Genomic DNA, 19,705 nt, shown 5'->3' with positions numbered 1-19,705 from the left:
TGTATTTCTCTGTCAGATTATCAACCTTCTCTTGTTGCATTTTCTCGGACCATGTTCAGACGACCGCATTGTCTTCCACTCTATCAAGAAATCTATTTTCCATAGCAAGCTCTCTTTTTAGTAACTGAACGTGAATCAACACCTCTTTTCTATGATAAAAATGCAATGCAATCATAACCAAAACAAAACAGGTTAGTACAAAGCAAAAACAAGCAAGTAAAAAATAGAATAGAGCACCTATTCGGGTGACCACTACGGTTTGGAGTGGTTCTACCTAAGGTGGGTTCCTACGGCTCACTATATGCAGTTTGGTTTTAAAGTAAAGGTACCTAAACCAGTAGATTCCTCAATCCTTACCCATTATAGGCTCATATAGACCAAGTTCAATTTAGGGGAATACATTTCCCTATGGCTGCACGGAGATGAAAATCTCACGAAGACATAGGTACGAATGTATCCCGAAAGTGACCCACTATCCTGCACAGAGGTAAAAACCTCACGAAGGAATAGTTTTTCACTCCCACTTAAAAGGGTAAAATTGATCGATTATGCGATGCAAAAGTGCAGAAATATATCAAGAACTCAAACCAGTAAAGCATAAGAAAATGATGAAGATCGTAACAAAAACGAATAAAATACAACGAAAGGATCGTAAATTTAAACCAAATTTTCAACTTTCGACAAAAAGACAAAAAATAATCAACTCGTGGCTTTACTCTCTTATTTTGATTCCCCAGCAGAGTCGCCAAGCTGTGAAACCATTTTTTTGAAAAACGAAGTCGACTTGATTTTGAAAATGAAAACTAATAAAAACGGGAGTCGCCACCAATCCTTTTTTGATGAGGTGTGATCAGGTTACCTCGTAAAAGTGGTTGTTTTTAATAAACTATTTTATTTATTTAAACAACAATTTTTGGTCCACAAAATCCAGAAAGACGAATTCGGGAGTCGGTTACGCACAAGGAAGGATTAGCACCTTCGTAACGCCCAAAATTGGTACCTAGTTGATTAATTAGTGTCTTAGTGTCGAAAATTTGAGAACTTTGAAGAAAAAATACGATCCATCGTTAAATTACTACTTAATTGAAAATTTTCTGAGAAAAAAGACGTATTTCACGTTAATCGAGGAAGAGAATTATGTCCCGTAAGCTATGACACAATATTTTAAATCTTCCAAACGAGAATAAACACCGAAAATTATTTATTTTTTTGAAAGATATTTGATTATCTCGGTTTTAGAAAATAAATGAAATGCATATATATAAAGTTAAATTTAAGTATTTAGAAACGAAAGAATGAAAAATAAATAAATTAGTATAAACAAATATAAAATTTAGGTTAAAATGGACATAAAATTTTAATAACAATAATAATAGTAAAAATAAATAATAAAAATTTGAAAGTATAAAAGATATAAATAAACAGATAATAAAATGATAATAATAAGGGTAAAAGTAAAAATAAAACCAATATATAAAAATAATAATAAATAAATAAATAAACAAACAAACAAATATTAAATATTAACTAAATCAGTTTTTAATAATAATAATAATAATAATAATAATAATAATAATGATGATGATGATAATAAATAATAATAGTAATAATAATAATAATAATGTTAAAATTAATTAATTTAATAAAATAGCCGAAATAACAAAAAAAGGACTGAATTGAATTTAAAACAAAAGTTTGAGGCAAATCTAAAAGTAAATAAAAGTGAAAAGGACCGAATCGAGTGTGCGAATCATAAGGAGAGACTAAAGGGGAAAATATCCCCGCCCTCCAAAACACAGCACTTTACACGAGGCTAAAATGAAATCAAAGCAACATTCTAGGGAAAAATTAGAAATAAAAGAAACTTAATTGCAAAACTATAAAAAAGCAGAAGGGCTAAAAGTGCAATTAGCCCTTCCATTGAAAACACGCTGATCCTAGGCCTGGGGCGGGTCGGCTCGCTGGTTAAGGCTCAAAATGACGTCGTTTTGGTGCTTAAGAATGTCGACCAAAACGTCGTCGTTTAGAGAAGCTATAAAAGTCAAAATTTTTTTACAAAGATTTCATTCTTTCATTTCACAGAAAAAAAAACTGAAACCCCTAAAAAATTCTCTCAACTCGTCTCTGGCAGGATGAACACCGGTGACTTCTTCGGCGCCGTTCGCCGCCGTCGACCGTCGTGCACGATGACCGAAGCTCAAAAATGGCAATTTTCTTCTTTTTTTATATTATTGTTATACATATATATAACAGTTAAAAAAAAGAAAATATAAAAAATATAAATATATGTATGTAATTTCGAAGAATAAATATAAAGAAATGAAAAAGATGATAACCTTCAATATTTGAATCAATCTCCTCTATTCTTTTTTATTCAAAAACTGTCTGAAGAAGATACAATCGTTTTTTTCTTGGCTTATATAGCCATTTTACAAGATTAATTTATTATTGTTGTCACTTCTATCTTTATTTCTTACAGGTGGTGGTGCAAATGGACGGTGGCAGCAGTGGTGGCGGCAGTAGTTCGAAGGCCCTAGGTGTACCACATCTAGGGTTTGAAAATTTTGATTCTTTTGTTTTTTTCTATTTGGGCTAGGGTTTGATTGGGCTTAGTTGGGTTTAGTTGGTTGTTTGGGTTTTAATAAGGCTGATAGGTTTTAGGTTAGGTTTAGTTTAGTTGGGCTTGGTTTGTTGGGTTTGGTTTGGTTTGCTTATGGGCCCAGGCAGAATTGGGCTTGTACAGTCCTCATATAGCCTTAGCATTAGCAGATATGCATAATTTGTCAAGTTGAGGTTCGAAGACTAGGCATAGTTTTCCAAGTGAGGTTTGCGAACGAACCATTGGTAAGCTATAAGGTCTGCAATACGGGGTATAAAAATTGCCCCTCCTAGGCAGTTGAAGGTTATAAAGTGACCTTCGTGAGCCTGGTGAAGAATTCTCAGCATAGGTATCTGTGATGTAAGAGTCTTGAAGTTTATGATGAAGTGTTATAGATTGTATACGTGTTCTGATTTTAAGCCTAAATATATATTTTTAATTTGTAATTTGAATTCTGAATAATTGAAAATTTTAAATTTATTAAATTTATGGCTGGAGAAATAATTTTATATGCATGTTCATTTGAGTTTAATGATGAAGTTTGTGAAACGTACGATGTGTTACGACGTGTTAGTTGCAATCCCAATGAAACCATCATTATCTTTAATATTTAGATACACATGTTGTGTATTGATTGGAGGAATTTTTTGCGTATGTGTAATGGTGCACACGTGTGTGCGTGATAACTTACCTAGGAAGTTTCGTAGTAGTCAAAGGGTTTCATCCTATTTATAAATAGGGGTAAGCTTTTTAGTCTTATTACCATTTGTTTTCTACGTGTTTGGATTTCTCTAATTCTTTTCTTGTTTGTGTTCAAGGTGCAGTTTAGTTTGGTAGGTTTCAATTACTTTAATTTCCTTTTATTATTATTTAATTTTCCTTTTTATTGTTAGCAAAACATGGGCCCCAGATTGCTCAATATTCCTACTAGAAGTGAGGAATTTGAGTGTTCGACGTATGTAGAGGAGATGTAGAAATAATTGGAATATAGATGAATTACGTGTTTTAATAATTTTAGATACAAATTCGATATTTTGAAAGGAAAACATCAATTGAGTGATATGAACAATTCTAAGAGAGAAAATCATTGGTTTCTTTTTCCCTTATATGTTTTTTAAGCAGGGTTTCATCTACTTTTGCATATTCTTTTTGTAGAATTTTTAAATGCGTTTGGAGTGGCTCTTTTGCAATTAATGGGTTCCTCATGGTGGACTTTAATGATGTATTTATTTGATTGTCAGCTACATGGAGAAGAAGCTTCTGTAAACGTGTTTAGAAGAATATACGTTGTAACCTCTACTAGTGAGAATAAGCAAAAAAGGTTTGTAATGTTTGCTACTTAAAGGGAGGAAAAACTGTTGTAAATAACACTACCAACAACTTGCATTTGGCGAGGGATAAATATATTAAAATTAAGCAAACTTATGAGGAATTATTTTTTCCTTTGGCATAGGTTAAACGTTCCACTAAAAGAAGCACCTAGGATCCTCACTCGTTAAATGCAGTAGGAAAGGCTCAATTGAAAAAGCTGCAGACAAGTTTGCCAATTAGATATGAACAAGTTCACAGCTTGAGAAACATATGGTGATTATGTTTAATGGAAAAAAGGTCCTAACAGTTGGGATGATGCGAACTTCAATACCCTTAGTAAGGATCAACTTGATGGGGTAAAGCCATGTAATGAAGCTTGGTCATATGAGGATAACAGTGTAACAACAAAGATTCTTTTTAAATCATGTGAAGAATAAAAAAATTGGTTAGCTGAGCATGCCTTATAACACCCCTAACCCGTATCTACTGCCAGAACAGGGTTTCGGAGTATTACTACCATTTGCAGATCACTTAAAAAAATTTTAAATACTTACCAATTCAATGCATCATATAAATAAATATATTACCATTCAATCAACAGTTTGGCACTTGTATAAGCATCAAACAGCAACATTGTTAGTATACTTGCACATATCTCATATAAATTCAACATTGATATATTTATTTTCTCGACATATGGCATTTGAGTTTAATAATAGTCTCAACTTACATAATTTCCTTGTATCAGCATATCAAAGATAATCTGTAACGCCCCTAACCCGAATTCGTCACCGGAATAGAGTTACGGAGCATTACCGGAGTTACCGATTTATTTATCAGATATTTCATTAATCGGATATCTTTTCTTTTCCACGTTCAAGTCTCGTATTCGAGTCATTCAGATCTTTATAAAGAAATTTGATCGTCGTTTTCATTTATTTCATGTTGTAATACATTCAACTAATGCTCTAAACAAAATTACCATTTTACCCCTAAACTTTTAATTAATGACGATTTCATCCTTAGGTTAAAATAAAATAAAATTCTTGCATTTTAATCCTTATTTCCAGGCGTTATTCTCAAACAAATTGATAACAACCCATGAATTCTATAAAATATCAGAATTTTCCATAATTTCAACACTTTTCAATTTAATCCTTAAAACATGTTTTTCCCTGATCTTGAGCTAAATTAATAATTTCATTCAATTTTGTAATTTTAAATAATAAAATAATCCATTTCATGCAAATTGGTCATTTCTAACATTTTTTTACAAAATTGCCCATAAAATTTTACTTTTATTCAATTTAGTCCATGAGCCTAAAACATGCAAATTAGCCATGCTAGCTGAATATTCATACATATTTTCCTCCTCCTCCTCTCCATTACACATCCTTAATTTATATAACATGCAACAAGTAAAATTATCAATAATTTCACTATTTACTTATATGTATATTCAAAACTGTCCATTTGCGTCATAGTCACTAAATTATTTATATCTTAAGATACAGAACTAGAAATTAAGATCCACTAATTTTCCATGAAACTAGACTTACATATCTTATTACTATAAAATGTTCAGAATTTTTGGTTTAGCCAATAAGTACAGTTTATTCTTTAAAGTTACCCCTGTTCTACTGTCTGATAGTTCCAAACCTTCTTCACTAAGAATTAATTATTTCATCGTACGGGATTCGGATGATGTTCCTGCTTATTTATATTGAAAATAGACTCTTTAATTATTTTAAACATATAAATTTAATCCCTTAATTATTTTTTTCCAATTCTTTATGATTTTCCAAAGTCAGAACAGGGGAACCCGAAATCATTCTGACATTGTCTCACAAAACGTACTATATCTCATGATTTACAATTCCATTGCTTACACCGTTTCTTCTATAAGAAACTAGACTCAATAAGCTTTAATTTCATATTTTATTCATCCTCTAATTCGATTTCTACAATTTTTGGTAATTTTTCAAAGTTAGACTATTGCTGCTATCCAAAATTGTTTTAGTGCAAAATGTTGATTTTCATTTTGCCCCAAATTTCACAGTTCATACAATTTATTCCTTACTTAATTAACCGCTCAATTAAGCTAATTTTCTCAATAATATTTTTCCTAGACATTATAAGTTATTTCATAACTATTGAAATTCAGAATTTCCACATAAAACTCTAACTTCAAACTCTTTTACAATTTAGGTCCCAAACATTTCAAACTCTTTTACAATTTAGGTCCCAAACATTTACTTTCTATTCAATTCTTTTAATAAAATCAGCATATAGGCAATTTAAAGCTCTAATTCCATGCCAAATCATCATATACTTCGAGCACATATTCATAGAAACTTTCAATTTCTTTCATAGAATCAAGAACTAATGAATTCAACAAGTGGACCTAGTTGTAAAAGCCACAAAAACACAAAAATTTCAAGAAATAATCAAGAATTGAACTTACTTGCAGTAAAAATATGAAAAACCAGCTTAAGGGAACTCTTCCATGGTGTTTTTGCTGATGAGAATGCAGAAAAATAAAGAGAAATCTAGATAATTCCACTTTAGTCCTAGTTTTATTAAGTAAATTTTGCAATTTTTCAATTTTTCCCTTAATTCCCCTTATTTTCTTGCTGATTTTATGCCCTTTCCGTCCAGCCCAAATATACCTTGGGTCTATTTTCCTTTTAAACCCTCTTTCTTTTATCATTTAAGCTATTTAATCATTTTCCACAATTTTGCATTTGATACAATTTAGTCCTTTTTATTCAATTAGCTATCAGTACTTTAAAATTTCTTGACGAAACTTTAATACTAACTTATTAACACTCTATAAATATTATAAAAATATTTATTGCTCGATTTAAAATTCCCGAGGTCTCGATAGCTCGTTTTCGATTCTAATTATTTTAATATATATATATTTTTAGTACACTATTCACTATTTCAAAATTTTTCCTAAATTCACATTTAACTTATACTCACTAAATTAATAATATTTCCTACTCATTTTTCGGATTTAGTGATCTCGAATCACTGTTCCGACACCACTGAAAATTAGGCTGTTACATGCCTTTTGTCCCGAATGTAGATGGGAATATTGAAGCCAGAAAAAAGAAAACAATGGTGTTATTATGAGGGTTCCAAAAGCTACAAAGGGAAAGAAAGTTGCAAAGTGACTGAAACTCTGTGAGCTATTCAAAACATTCAAAGAGTTAAAATTGTTGATGTTACTCAAGAACCATTTGAAGAGACTAAAGGACCTAATTTGGTGGTTCACACGAAGAGAAGAAAATATTTGTATTCATATTCTCTTTCTTCTGTTGGTGAAGGTACTTTAAGCAGGGATGTGAGGGATACTAAGTCTCACGCAAGCTCTGATACATAATCTAGTATTTGAGGTATTACTTTGAACTTTCTAATTTGTTGCATTTTTTTTTGCATGTTTTTGTATTTTCTAGGAAAGCAAAATATTGTAACCAGGTGAAACATTCTCATTAGAGATTAATAATCATAGTAAGGAATTTGGAGCCAAGATTCATTCCTTGAATATTTTATTGGGTTGTGAGATTCTTGATGAAGTTCTTCGTGAAAGTTTTAGTTGGTCCTTTAGTAGTAGTTCTAGCATGTGTTGCTTTTATTGCTTATTTGTATTTGTTTGTCATATAGATGACTTATACAGGAAATAATGAGGGTACTTCCACTAACCCTGAAGTCCCTACTATTGCCATCGTGTCTACTATACCTGTCTCTACCTCTTCTACAACTTAAGCATTTATTTCTCTTCCTGTCTCAATGGGTTCTACTTCAATTACTCTTGCTTCAATTGTTTCTAGTTCGCCAACCCTAGCCACTTAATACTTGGGCTTTAAAGAATCAATTAATCAAAGTCTAAGTGCTTTAAGAAGTGAACCAATAAATCAAATGCCTTTTATTCCTCCTAATTAATAGTAATAAAAGAAAAAACATAAGACTATTTCTCAAAAGAAAAGTAGCTCCAGGAGTTCAACCATATAGAATCACGCCTCTTCTACTGCCTTTTCAAGTAGCTCTAGTCAAACTACTCCTGCTATTCCTTCTCTTCCCTCGAGCTTATGTAGTGAGTCTGCTCCTTCAATTGGTGTTTCAAGAACTTCAATAAACTCTTCTTCTGTTGGTGTTCTTTCTACATCTGGTAGAACTTTTCAAAGTTCTCATTCTTTGAGGAATACTTCATTTGGGATCTACCTTGGTGGAACGATGAAAAGTATCATAAACCCTTATTCCCGTTATGTTCTTTGGCGAGGACTTGAAGGATTAGGTATCTTCTTTCATTCTGTCAAAGTAACGGGGAAAATGTCTAGATGGTTTCCTTTAAAATAGATCAATGGTCCACCTATAATATGCCCTATGGATTTATGGAAAAAAATTAACAATCTGGAATACGAGAAGAATTTTGTGCACCAACAACTGGGTAGATCTTTAAAGTATCAAAAAGTTCAACTACAAAACTTAAATGTTGAGAAAAAGGTTTTGAAGAAATTGGTTATTGAAGCTACCTTAAAGGAAGTTGTTTTGAAAGAAAAAGTTAATCCTTTTAAGGAGTTAAATGCAAAATTAAAGGAGGTTGCGAAGCTAGCAGAAGAAAATGAGAATTTGAAGGACAAAGTGGAGTTAAGAGCTCACATGCAAATAATTTTTTTTTTGAAAAAAAAATCCCACGATGGCAAAGTTGTTCAACTAAAGGATCAATATGAGGCGACGTTAATGCCATAAAAAAAGATATGAAAGAGAGCTTGCAGAAAAATGATGTTTAACTCAAATCTCTATAAGTTACAATTGAGGCTGTCAAAAAGGAAAAAAAGATATTGAAGTCAATTTGGCTAAGGAAAAGAAAAATAGAGGCATTGAGGAAGCTATAGATACTATGAGAGTTGAGGTTGCAAGTAAATTTAAATGGGCTCAACACGACGCTATACCCAACATTCAAGTGGCTCATAGGCCACTCGATGTTTCAAATGTTATGTTGAGCAAATTATGATATAGTACAATGAACTTCGGTATACTCAATCCTATTGGTCCTAAATATGAAGCTTTGATATACTACAATGAACTTCGATGTTTCAAGTTGTTGTGTTGTTTTCTCCTAATACTCTTGCTAATTCAACCTTCGGAGAGGAATAAACAAATGGTAGAGAGGGAGAATAGTCCATAGTTGAATGATATTATTTCTAATTGTTGTTGTTATTTGACTAAAGGAGTATATTTTTGTGAAAAAATCAATTAATCTCCTCAGTGAAAAATGCACTCAATTAAGCCCTCAAACTCTCAAATTGCATCAGTTAAGCCTTTTGAGCAATGTTTTCTATCTTTAATCGTTATGATGCTGACGTGGCCTTTGACAACGCTGGCATGGAGCTCTATGTCAATGACAGTTGCTAATGTAGCATTGTTATGTTAGCTACCACGTCAACAAAAAAAATCAATTTTTTTAAAATAAAAAATTAAAAGAAATATTTTTATTTTACTTGGAATATTGTCTAGGTTCATTCATTTTAAAACTTAATTTTTAAAATTATAAAAATGTTTTTAAAATTTTCATAAATTTGTAAAAAACATTATTAAAATTTATAAAAATATTAAAAAAGTTAAAATTTTCAAAAAATAATAAAAACTATTTAAAAGTTAAATGTTCAGAATGAATCTGGACATATGGTTGCCCAGGTTCATAATGAATCTATTATATTATCTGTGATGAGTTCCCTCATTTTAACTTCATACTTCTTTAAGTTAGTTAATGTGAGTATCCTACCAGCTTTTTAAACATCTATTACCAAATTAAACTCGATGGATCCATTATAGTAAGCTTATACCTTTATATTGAAATCCTTCGTAGAGTTTGTTAGCTTTTTGTTGTAACAAATGTCATCAACTTTCAAAAGCTCCCATTTGATGTGAAGACTTTTCAAATCCCCTTATCTTCTATGATTGTTGATTTCAAACTTTCCATCCGCATTTCGATATATAGAGAAATTTTGAACCCTTTTCAAGCAAGATTCTCAACCGGGCAATCTTTTCCATGGAAGTTTTCCATGTTGTTTCCAAGCATTCTGAAGGCCTGCAAGTTGCCCTAACACTTTGATATAGAGACCACCAGTGGCTTTTAGATTAGCATTGCCTGCATACATGTTCTAGATATGAGAAAAATGGAGTGATTAATGAAGAAAAAACAAACAAATAACAAATAGATTTTCAACATATGGAAATGTCAATCAATTTGTTGTTCAACTGAAAGGCTTTCATTGGAGTTGTTTCTCTTATGTCAAATACTTGTGTTTTCCCATTATCTTCTCTAATTAGCATGAAGGAACCTCCACCTATGCCATTTGATCCTAGGCTTACAACCCCCAAGCAAAAGGAAGCAGCCACTACTACATTGGCGGCATGGCCTCTATTCTGGAGAATATTCGTAGTAGTTTATCTTTTAGTGGTGAAACACCCTATACCCGACCAGATCACCAAGTCTGAGCTACGGTGTGCCACATTCATTGCTGAAACAATTACAATTTATTTAGATACGAATGTATAGCACAATTCTATATTTTACTTATGAGCATGTAATAACATTATCAACTAAATTCACAATTTAGTAATTAGATACTCAAATTCATATAACATATGATATACCAAAAGTGTCTCAACTAGATAGGTACATGTAAAAATATTCAAAAACATAAATACACCAACATTGCTAAGTCTAGGATCTTCTCTGGATGCTGAAGTCGAAATTTAGGATCTCAAATATAACCTAGCCTATACATGGAAAACAAATTGTACGTTGAGTAATTAACTTAGTGGTATTCCTGGTATTCCTACAATTCAATATTAATGCGAGTAAGTTATTGAAAAATACTTAATAATTACACCTATGAAGGCATCCTACTAAGTACATCATTTATACCGCTTATGTCCATTTAAACAAGTTTCATAGCCTAGTTCAAGAGTATTCCACATTAGCATAGTACATTCCAAATCGAGTCGATTGATTCATCCAAATTTTCCGGATCATAACCCACTATACGTAGTCTTTCACAATTGCAGTTCATATTAAATCTCATTATCAAATTTTTTTATTCTAAAACTGTCCTATACAACATAATATGCCTACATTCATACAAGTTCCAATATTCAATATATGTACATATGTACCAACTTACCATGTAGTATTCAATTCAAAAGAAATTTAGTTTCTATCTATTATCATCTGTAAGTATTAACATTTATTCAATTATGTTGCATTTCATCACATCACATTACACTACTAATTCAAATCAACCAATCATTATCTTTTGTATTAGCTCTCAGGCTCATTTAACTGGTTTGTAAGTCATTACTAATTAACTATCATATTTATACACCTGCAGTAAAGTTTCGTAACATTTACTCATTTTTAATCTATATTCATCCAATTTATCCAAAAATGTAATTATTAACCCGAACATAAAATAGGGCTTAATTGCACAATTTCAAATTCTTGAAAACAAGAACTAATACCTATGAAGAGTACTGATAGAAAATTTAGCTTCAAAGTTTGAAAAACACTTTATTTAAGTCATAGGTATCAATACCTGTAATGTAGTATCAATACCTATTGAAAAAGTATCAACACCCATTTAAGTATCAATATCGTTTTGACATTTTGTTTGTCTATTAAATCAATTCAAATGGTAAAGTATTGATACCTATGCCATAGTATCAATACTTATTTGCTAAAATGGTAAAAAAATTTCTTTAAAGTACCTACTTCATGCCCAAACCTAAAGTATATCGAATGATGCCTTCGGCACTCATATGACCTATACAAAACCACTGCAAAACATACATTTTATCATTCATATACCAATTTTTCATTCAAGAACACATTAAACCATTCAAGTATCATGCAACCATATCAATTCACTTCCAAACATCATTGAAAATTGGGATGCTTACTAACTTACTTATTCAACATCAAAGCATGATCCACTACAATTGTACATTCCTACACCAAGCATCAAAATCATATAGAAATGCATACTCAATTCATCCACTCATGACTAGTCCATATCTAACACATTTCCATAACATTTTGCTTACCAATTCATGACATTATTAGTATACTATTTGTATATCCATTTCACATACCTAACAACAATTTCATTCATACCTTATCCAACAATTCCACTACCAACATCACCCAATGTCCTTTAGCTACCTACCATATTATTTCATACTCATTTCATACTTGAAGCATATCACAACACAATTATATACACATGACTCACACCATTATCAAATAGCATTACATACACCCAATCTATACAAAAATACCAAATCATCCATCAACTTAGGATAATATAAACATAAAACTTCTTTAAGTGCATGCTCTAGTTATGTACTATTACAATTCATATATCATCGTTCTCTATTCATCATCAATTCATCATGCAATATAACATAATTCAGCACAAATTCTCAAATTAATTTCATACTTTCATCAAATTACGCTATTTTCAATTCTATTCAATCTAATTTTTTTATCTCGATACTCAACATATTCACACTAATACAATACAATTAATCTCTTACGACTTACCTCCATGTCTTACCATATAATACAACAGAAATATGCGACAATTAAAATGAATTGAGTTATAGAAATACAAATCAGAAACTCGTCTCAATCATCGTCGACTCTTGCATTTCCTTCCCCTTTCGACAATCCTACATCATTTTTATGCTACGAATAATAATTTAGTAATGGTATAATATCAAATTCTATTCGTATCACATTCAATTCTAAGGTCATAAATATTTTGCAAATTATTCAATTTAATTCTCTATTTCAATAATCAATCAAATTCACACCAAAACTATTCGATCAGTCAATTTATTGATTCAAAATACTTTATATCATCCCATTATGTGCATATGAACAAATTTTATTTACAAAATTTTCCTAAATTTTTATATTTTATTCAATTGAGTCCCTAGAATCGAAATTGTCATAACTTTCATATTTAAGCATCGATTTTGAAATCAGTCTCAATTTCATCCTTCTAAAAACTCTAATATCAATAATTTCATAAACTTAACATCAATTTTCACACTTTAATCCCTATATTCAAAATCAAACATTTAAATTTTATAAACTAATCTTTTTTCATTTCTAAGTTTAAAAGCTAACATTTTAACACCAAAAATTTTAAAAGTCATTAATGGTATCATTTCCAAACTTTAATAGTTTTGAAAACTAATACTCGAATTAGTTAAATCGAGCTTCAACAATAACAAAAAACATAAAATTTATGAAGAACGGGCTTTGTATACCTTACCATACAAGAGTCAAAATTCAAGCTCTCCAAAGCTCTCTTCGATGGTGATTTTTGATGGAAGGAGGAAGGTGAAACAATGTTTTTCTCTTTCCTTGCACCTTTAGCTATTTGTTTTTATTTTTATTATTATTTTGCTTTTAATTTTAATCATAAAATTACAAAATTTAACATATTTTAATCAATCAAACTTACCAAACCGTCCACCACCAATTTAAGAGGTTAAATTACTACTTAGACCTTGTTTCAATTATTATTTAAGTCCTTCAGCAATTAAAAATCTATAACGATTAATTTTATTATTTTTCTAATTTAGTCATTATACTTTAATTAGTCACTAATTCAACAAAATTACATATTCGTAATTCAATTTACCTATATAATAACTCTTTAAATATTTAATAAAATATGTATGGACTCAATGTATGGAAACGAGATTTCGATATCTTATTTTCCAACATCACTGATTTTAGGGTCACTAAGTTTGTACTTTAGTTAACTATCCATTTAACAAATTAAAGGATCAAACTCCGATTAAACTTCATACTAATCTCGTAAATATTAAATAACAATATTTACGGATTCAAATATAAAAAATGGGGTTCTGAAACCACATTTTTCAACACAACTGAAAATGAGGTCATTACAAGTGGTGTCGAAATGAGATTTGAACCCCATTTCGATGTTCGAGTCCAGTAAATATAATTATTTAATATTTACGAGATTAATATAAATTTTAATTATCTTTTTTAACATAATCTAAATTCAAAATTTTCTCAAAATAATAAAAAATATATAAAACTATAATTTACTCAACCAGAAACCAACCATACCAAATCTAATATCAATCCTTAGGACAAATAATTTTCTTAAAGAATATAAAACTATGGTGTAACTTCATTTCATCCAAAAGCTAATTCCTTGATTAAAATTTAGGATATTAAATAAGAAAAACAGTCGAAAATTTAAATTAATAAATCCAGGAAGAAGGAAATTATTACTTTTGTATAAATCCAAAACCAAAGAAATTATCGATTTTTCTCCCTTTCTATCTTTTCTAATTTTTGTGGAACGAGCAAGCAGAGCTTCACAATCTTGATAGTCACGTGATATCCAGGTGAACCTTACACGTGCATTTCAATTAAAATAAAAAAATCCAAAAAAAAAAAAAAAAAACCCCAAAGCTTTGTCATTATATTGTTTTTGGTACATTACAAAGCTTATTTCTTTATCTCTTGTCTTGTGTACCTTTGTTTTCCAGGCGAAAGAAAATGGATACTAATTTCAGAACCTCTTCTTCTTTACTACAGCTGAGATCTTCTTTTTGTTTTTCTCCTTCAGTCTCTTCTGCAAAGCTGAGATTATGGGTTTGTTTATTTTTTCTTTTCGTCTTTTTATTATCATATTCATTTTAAGTGGTTTATTGATATTAATCGCTTGTTCTTTTTGACAGAAATCAAAGCGGTTGAACTTTGTTCAGCATCGGTTAGTGATAAAAAATTCGTCTGGGTTTGATGAAGATTGTTCTTTTGATGGCTTTTCTGTTAAACCCAACAAGCTTTTCATGCAAGAGGTACCCTTTTCTCTTGTATCTTGGAGTAGGTGGTTCTTGGAAATTGTTTGAATTGTTTTAAAGTAGCAATTTTTTATTACTGGGTATTTTTTTGTGTGATTTTTCTCATGGAAAGAAGGTAGCTTTTCGTTAATATCTGAGTTTATGGTACATTCCCTGTGAAAGAAGATAGTTCTTGGTAAATTCTGTGAATTTAGTAGAGGAGTTGTTTTGGGTTTAGTTTTGTTTTTTCTTTAAATTTTATGTGTCGATAAATTTTGATGGTTTTGTTCATGTTTTATGCCCTTTAGGCTATTGGAGCCGAGTATGGAGAAGGTTTTGAGACTTTCAGGTTGGACGGGCCTTTAAAGGTTGATGTGGTAAGGAATTTTAAGTTACTCTTTATCCATTCGATTGGTTTATCTGGTTTTCTACAAGTTTGGCCATGTTATTATCTTACGGATTTCTTTTGGTTCGAATAGGATTTCTTAAATGATAGATTACAAGAGGGTTTTCTTAAGCGAATTCGCTATGCCATGAAACCGGATGAAGCATATGGTCTCATTTTCTCTTGGGATGATGTGGTGGTAAGTCTCAATATTTTCCCTATACAAATAAGTCATATGTTGATTGATTTATACTTCTGATTGACCTTTTATGCATATTTGCTTGGCTTGTTGATTTGGAATTAAATACTATAAATTAAGCTTGTGATATAGTAGTCATAACCAACTAAAAGGTAAATTTTTATAATGTAAAATTTTCTATCTTTACTTTTACTGTTAATCAGCTTGGCTTTATGCTTGAAACTTCTTATGCTATGTGGCGTTAGATGGGAGTACCTTGAAAATTTAAATTGAATGTTAATTTATACTGTTTTCATTTTTGGCATGCAGGCAAATACTGGAGCTCTCAAGTTAAATGCTTGGAAACAACTTGCCTTGGAAGAGGGTATGTACATGCACCTTTGTGGCTTCAGTATAAATGCTAGGAATAGAGGAAAGTCGGATAAGTTATGTATGTTATCATGTATTTTTTTCTTCATAACCTTGTGTAGATGATGAGAGTCTTTAATAGATTCCAATAAATCATCCTTTATAATAGTTAAAGAGGGTTTTAGATTTATCAACATTGAAATCAGTTGTAAGCTTAAAGGAGCTTTGATTTTCCTTCTTGTATTAATGGAGAAGTATCTTAGCGAGTTTGAAACCCTAACTTGAAAATGGAATTGATTCCTTTTGCTAATTGAGCTTGAAACCAACTATTGATTTAGAAAATTTTCTGCCATATAAAAATCCTAATGGTTTTTTTACTGAATCTTGTGCAGGAAAGGAAATTCCTCCTGAGGCTGATGCTCAAAAGTTGATGCTTTATGCAAGTGCTGATCATGTATTGCATAAGGTTCGGGTATTTTTGATGCTTTAATAATTTGGATTACGTTTTTGGATGTTCAGCTATTTAAGCAACTTAGTGCTCGACGCTCTTTTAGTAATTGGGGATTTGAGAGGGGATGTAGCTTGTCACTGTGATGTGTTGTGAAAAGCCAGAAAGTTGCAACAATTATTGTCATAAAATTATTGGTTCTTAATTATGATTGTATTTGGTGTCTTCACTAGATAGTATATCTTTCTTTTTTCTTATCGTAAAATTTAATCTCAGTTATAACAAATAAATAGGAACGAAAGGTGTATTAGATGAGGGTTTCTTGATTTCCCCTTAAGTTCAGCTTTCTTGATTAATCCCATATGCAGTCATATTATGCTCTCTTTTTTATGTCTCTTATGAGTTTCCCAACATTTTTAGATTTTGCGCTGGGAAACCATAGAAAGTGAAGTAGATAGATTGAAGTCGAGGCTCTCACAGATTTATTATGATAATCTTGCAAAGGTGAGTGCTTGTTTAATTGATATAATGGGTTTTAAATTTGTCTTCCAAGTTAACAAACAATATTGCTGCTTTCATCTTCATTCAGCTAAGAAAACCAATGGAAGGTCTAGAAGAATGGCTTGATGCTGTATCTACAGCTCACATCCCTTGTGCTGTGGTTTCAAGTCTTGATCGAAGGAACATGGTTGATGCTTTAGAACGAATTGGCCTCAAGAAATATTTCCAGGTTCTTTGTATTTCTAAGTATTTTATGTTTCTCTTGTATGGTGGCAACCAATATCGTTGCAGTTCTTTTGCTGTCTAGAGATGCCATTTTTTTATAAAACTTTTCTACATGAAGACCTTTTCTAATCTTTCCTTTGTTACTGTAGAAGACTGTTCATTTAGGGGAAATTGAATAATATATGGATGATCTTATGCATTGTATAGTATGGAAAATCTGTTCTTTATGTTCCATTCTCCAATGATGGTCTCAAGACCATATATAGTCAATGAAATTCAGAGGTAGTAAGGTTCTAATCTGGTAAATTTCTTTAATTGTTCACAGGCAATAATTTCTGAGGAAGATGGTATGGAGTCAATAGCTCATAGATTTTTGTCAGCAGCTGTGAAGGTATTTTCCATTTAAGATCAAGGCTTCATGCATCTCACCTATCATTGTTAGAGTATTTATTCTCTTAATTATCAATATGGTTTGGGACCTACATTTGAGTTTGTCATATTGCCATGAGAAATTTTTAGATAGTATTGCGATATATTTTTTCTGGGTGAAATTTATTTTATTTCTTAAGATGTTTGCTCCAATATTTGGCAAATTTCATTATTCTCAGTTTTCTTTAAGTAACAAGGAGAAATTTACTGTCTTATGGTTATGCAAAAGAGTTGTCTTCAATCTTTGCTATGTTAACCTGCAGCTGAGTGTTGTGTCTGCTCACTCCACAATACCAGCTGCCACTGGCATGACTGAGAGTTCTTAATGAAGCTTGAGTGTGTGTTTATTACCGATTTTAGGCTTGAAAGCTTTCCAATATGTCAATCAATTTGAAGCACTTGCTAAATGCTATATTCTTTGTAACAGATGACAATTGCAAGAGTTAAAATGGTGGTTGAGATAATTTCTATCTATGCCAATTAGGTTAAAGATACTTTCTATCACTGTTATTTTAGTTTTTTCTAAAGTATATATGAAGCACCTGCACTTGAATGCATTTAATTTCTTGATTATTGAGAATGGTGGTTGAGTTTTTAACCTGTAGCCATAATAGATGCCTTTATAGAAAGAAACTATTGAAGTTGATTACAGAAGCTTCTTTTTGTTGCTAATTTGTTCTCTTTTTGATAAATTCCTATTAATCCCTTGCAGCTGGATCGTAAACCATCTAAGTGCGTCGTGTTTGAGGATGATCCACGTGGCATTACTGCAGCTCATAACTGTACAATGATGGCTGTGGCATTGATTGGCTCCCACCCTGCGTATGTGTTTCATTAACATAGAAACATGCTATCATTCCTACATGGACACTTAATTGCAGCATTTGATAGAAACCATTTATGAAATATGATATAGAACCGAACCCCTGTTCAATAATAAATTATCTGATATACTTCTGCTATAGCTTATAGGAAGCAAATAATAAAACAGGGATGTAACCCTTGGTCTTTTACACTTGGGAATAAACCTCAAAGTGACCCTTTTAAGAGTGGTTTTTAGATCTATGTTTAGAATATGCATAGTTCGTGCATATGACAAACGTATCAATGTTGCAAGTTTAAGAGATACTTTACTGGAAATGCAATCAGATTAGCAGAAAGCGATAGGGGGTTGTATTCTTATCGTCCTTTTACTAGAGAAATCACGTGCTATGTTGCTCCGTCTCTTCATTTCATTTCTTGAGTATCCATGTCTGACTTGTCCCAGGTATAGGTATAGGGATATGACCCTCCAACTACTGGCAAAACTTAGAAAAAATTGATCATACGCATGTTTGGTGTATACCTCCATTTTGATACACTTGAACCAGAGTAACATTGGTCATGTGAACAATTATGCTTCATTTCAAAACTTTCTCAGGCAGAAGATATTAGTGAAGTAAAAATTAAGCCTTGATAAATGTCATAACAAACAAACATATTGTATGATCAATTTTGGGCAATGTATTGATTTGTTGTGCTTGGTTTTTATGTCATGATTAGATATGAAGGAACTTGTTTTCTTACGCTTGTGCACCTTTCTAATCTTTGGGAAGTCATCTGAAACCTGCAAATTAGAAATTGATTGACATGAAAAATGAAAACATGCAGGTACGATCTAGGGCAGGCTGATCTTGCAGTTGGTAGCTTTAATGAGCTTTCAGTGATTAATCTTCGAAGATTATTTGCTAACAAGGGTTCTACTTTCATGGACCGGCAAAAGCAGATCATAGAGAAGACTCCTCCGAAAAGGAAGCTTACAGTTGATACCATCTTCTGAATCATTTTCACCTTCCTTTCATTTCAAAGTTGTCCCTGTATTTTAAGCGAGAGCGCAGTTTAGGAGATAGTTGTATGAGCCATGAGTACATAGTTGTATGATCCATGTTACTCTTCATTTTCATGGTATGGAGATACATACATGTATCTGGGGCTGAGTCCGAGTAACATAGGTCCACAGTTTACTTTAAAATTTGATTAAGTTAGGAAAATGTTGTCCCATATATCATTCGACTGATTGTACAGTAGATTGAGTTGTCATCATGTGAACTTCACAATAAACAGTAACTGTTGGAGCAGACGAATCTCTGGACAATCCGGATGGCCATTGTAATTTTGTGCAGAATCAGTGAAAATGATACCCTTTTTGCATTACTTTTAGCCAAAGGTATTTCTGTTTTTTAGTCTGCTATTTCATAATGCTTATATCACGGTCCACAACCATAAAAACGCCTTTACGTGCTTGCCAAGGACCAGGATGCTAATATGAGTTGGCTAAGTTCTAAGTTCTTAATTTTTGCATTTGCCTTACCTAAG

At 31.5% G+C, this 19,705-nt stretch overlaps 1 protein-coding gene across 1 annotated transcript; it reads left to right on the top strand.

The window, feature by feature from the left end:
- The first annotated feature begins 14,451 nt into the window (after positions 1-14,451).
- Positions 14,452-19,555, top strand: LOC108449960 (5-amino-6-(5-phospho-D-ribitylamino)uracil phosphatase, chloroplastic). The gene is made up of 11 exons (XM_017747359.2): positions 14,452-14,627; positions 14,714-14,833; positions 15,124-15,192; positions 15,295-15,399; positions 15,709-15,763; positions 16,140-16,213; positions 16,616-16,699; positions 16,785-16,925; positions 17,247-17,312; positions 18,063-18,172; positions 19,001-19,555. The coding sequence occupies exons 1-11, from the start codon at positions 14,532-14,534 to the stop codon at positions 19,167-19,169; spliced, it is 1,089 nt and encodes a 362-aa protein (XP_017602848.1). The 5' UTR covers positions 14,452-14,531; the 3' UTR covers positions 19,170-19,555.
- The last annotated feature ends 150 nt before the right edge of the window (positions 19,556-19,705 follow it).

This window comes from Gossypium arboreum, chromosome 5 (genome assembly GCF_025698485.1).
Source record: "Gossypium arboreum isolate Shixiya-1 chromosome 5, ASM2569848v2, whole genome shotgun sequence".
Classification (NCBI taxonomy): Eukaryota; Viridiplantae; Streptophyta; class Magnoliopsida; order Malvales; family Malvaceae; genus Gossypium; species Gossypium arboreum.
This window is presented reverse-complemented; position numbering and strand designations above follow the sequence as displayed.

Bases quoted from the DNA above. Each gene is read 5' to 3' on its own strand.
- LOC108449960 (XM_017747359.2), top strand. From the start codon at position 14,532: ATGGATACTAATTTCAGAACCTCTTCTTCTTTACTACAGCTGAGATCT. The intron at 14,834-15,123 runs GTACCCTTTTCT...TATGCCCTTTAG, and splicing joins ACAAGCTTTTCATGCAAGAG to GCTATTGGAGCCGAGTATGG. The intron at 16,214-16,615 runs GTTCGGGTATTT...CAACATTTTTAG, and splicing joins CTGATCATGTATTGCATAAG to ATTTTGCGCTGGGAAACCAT.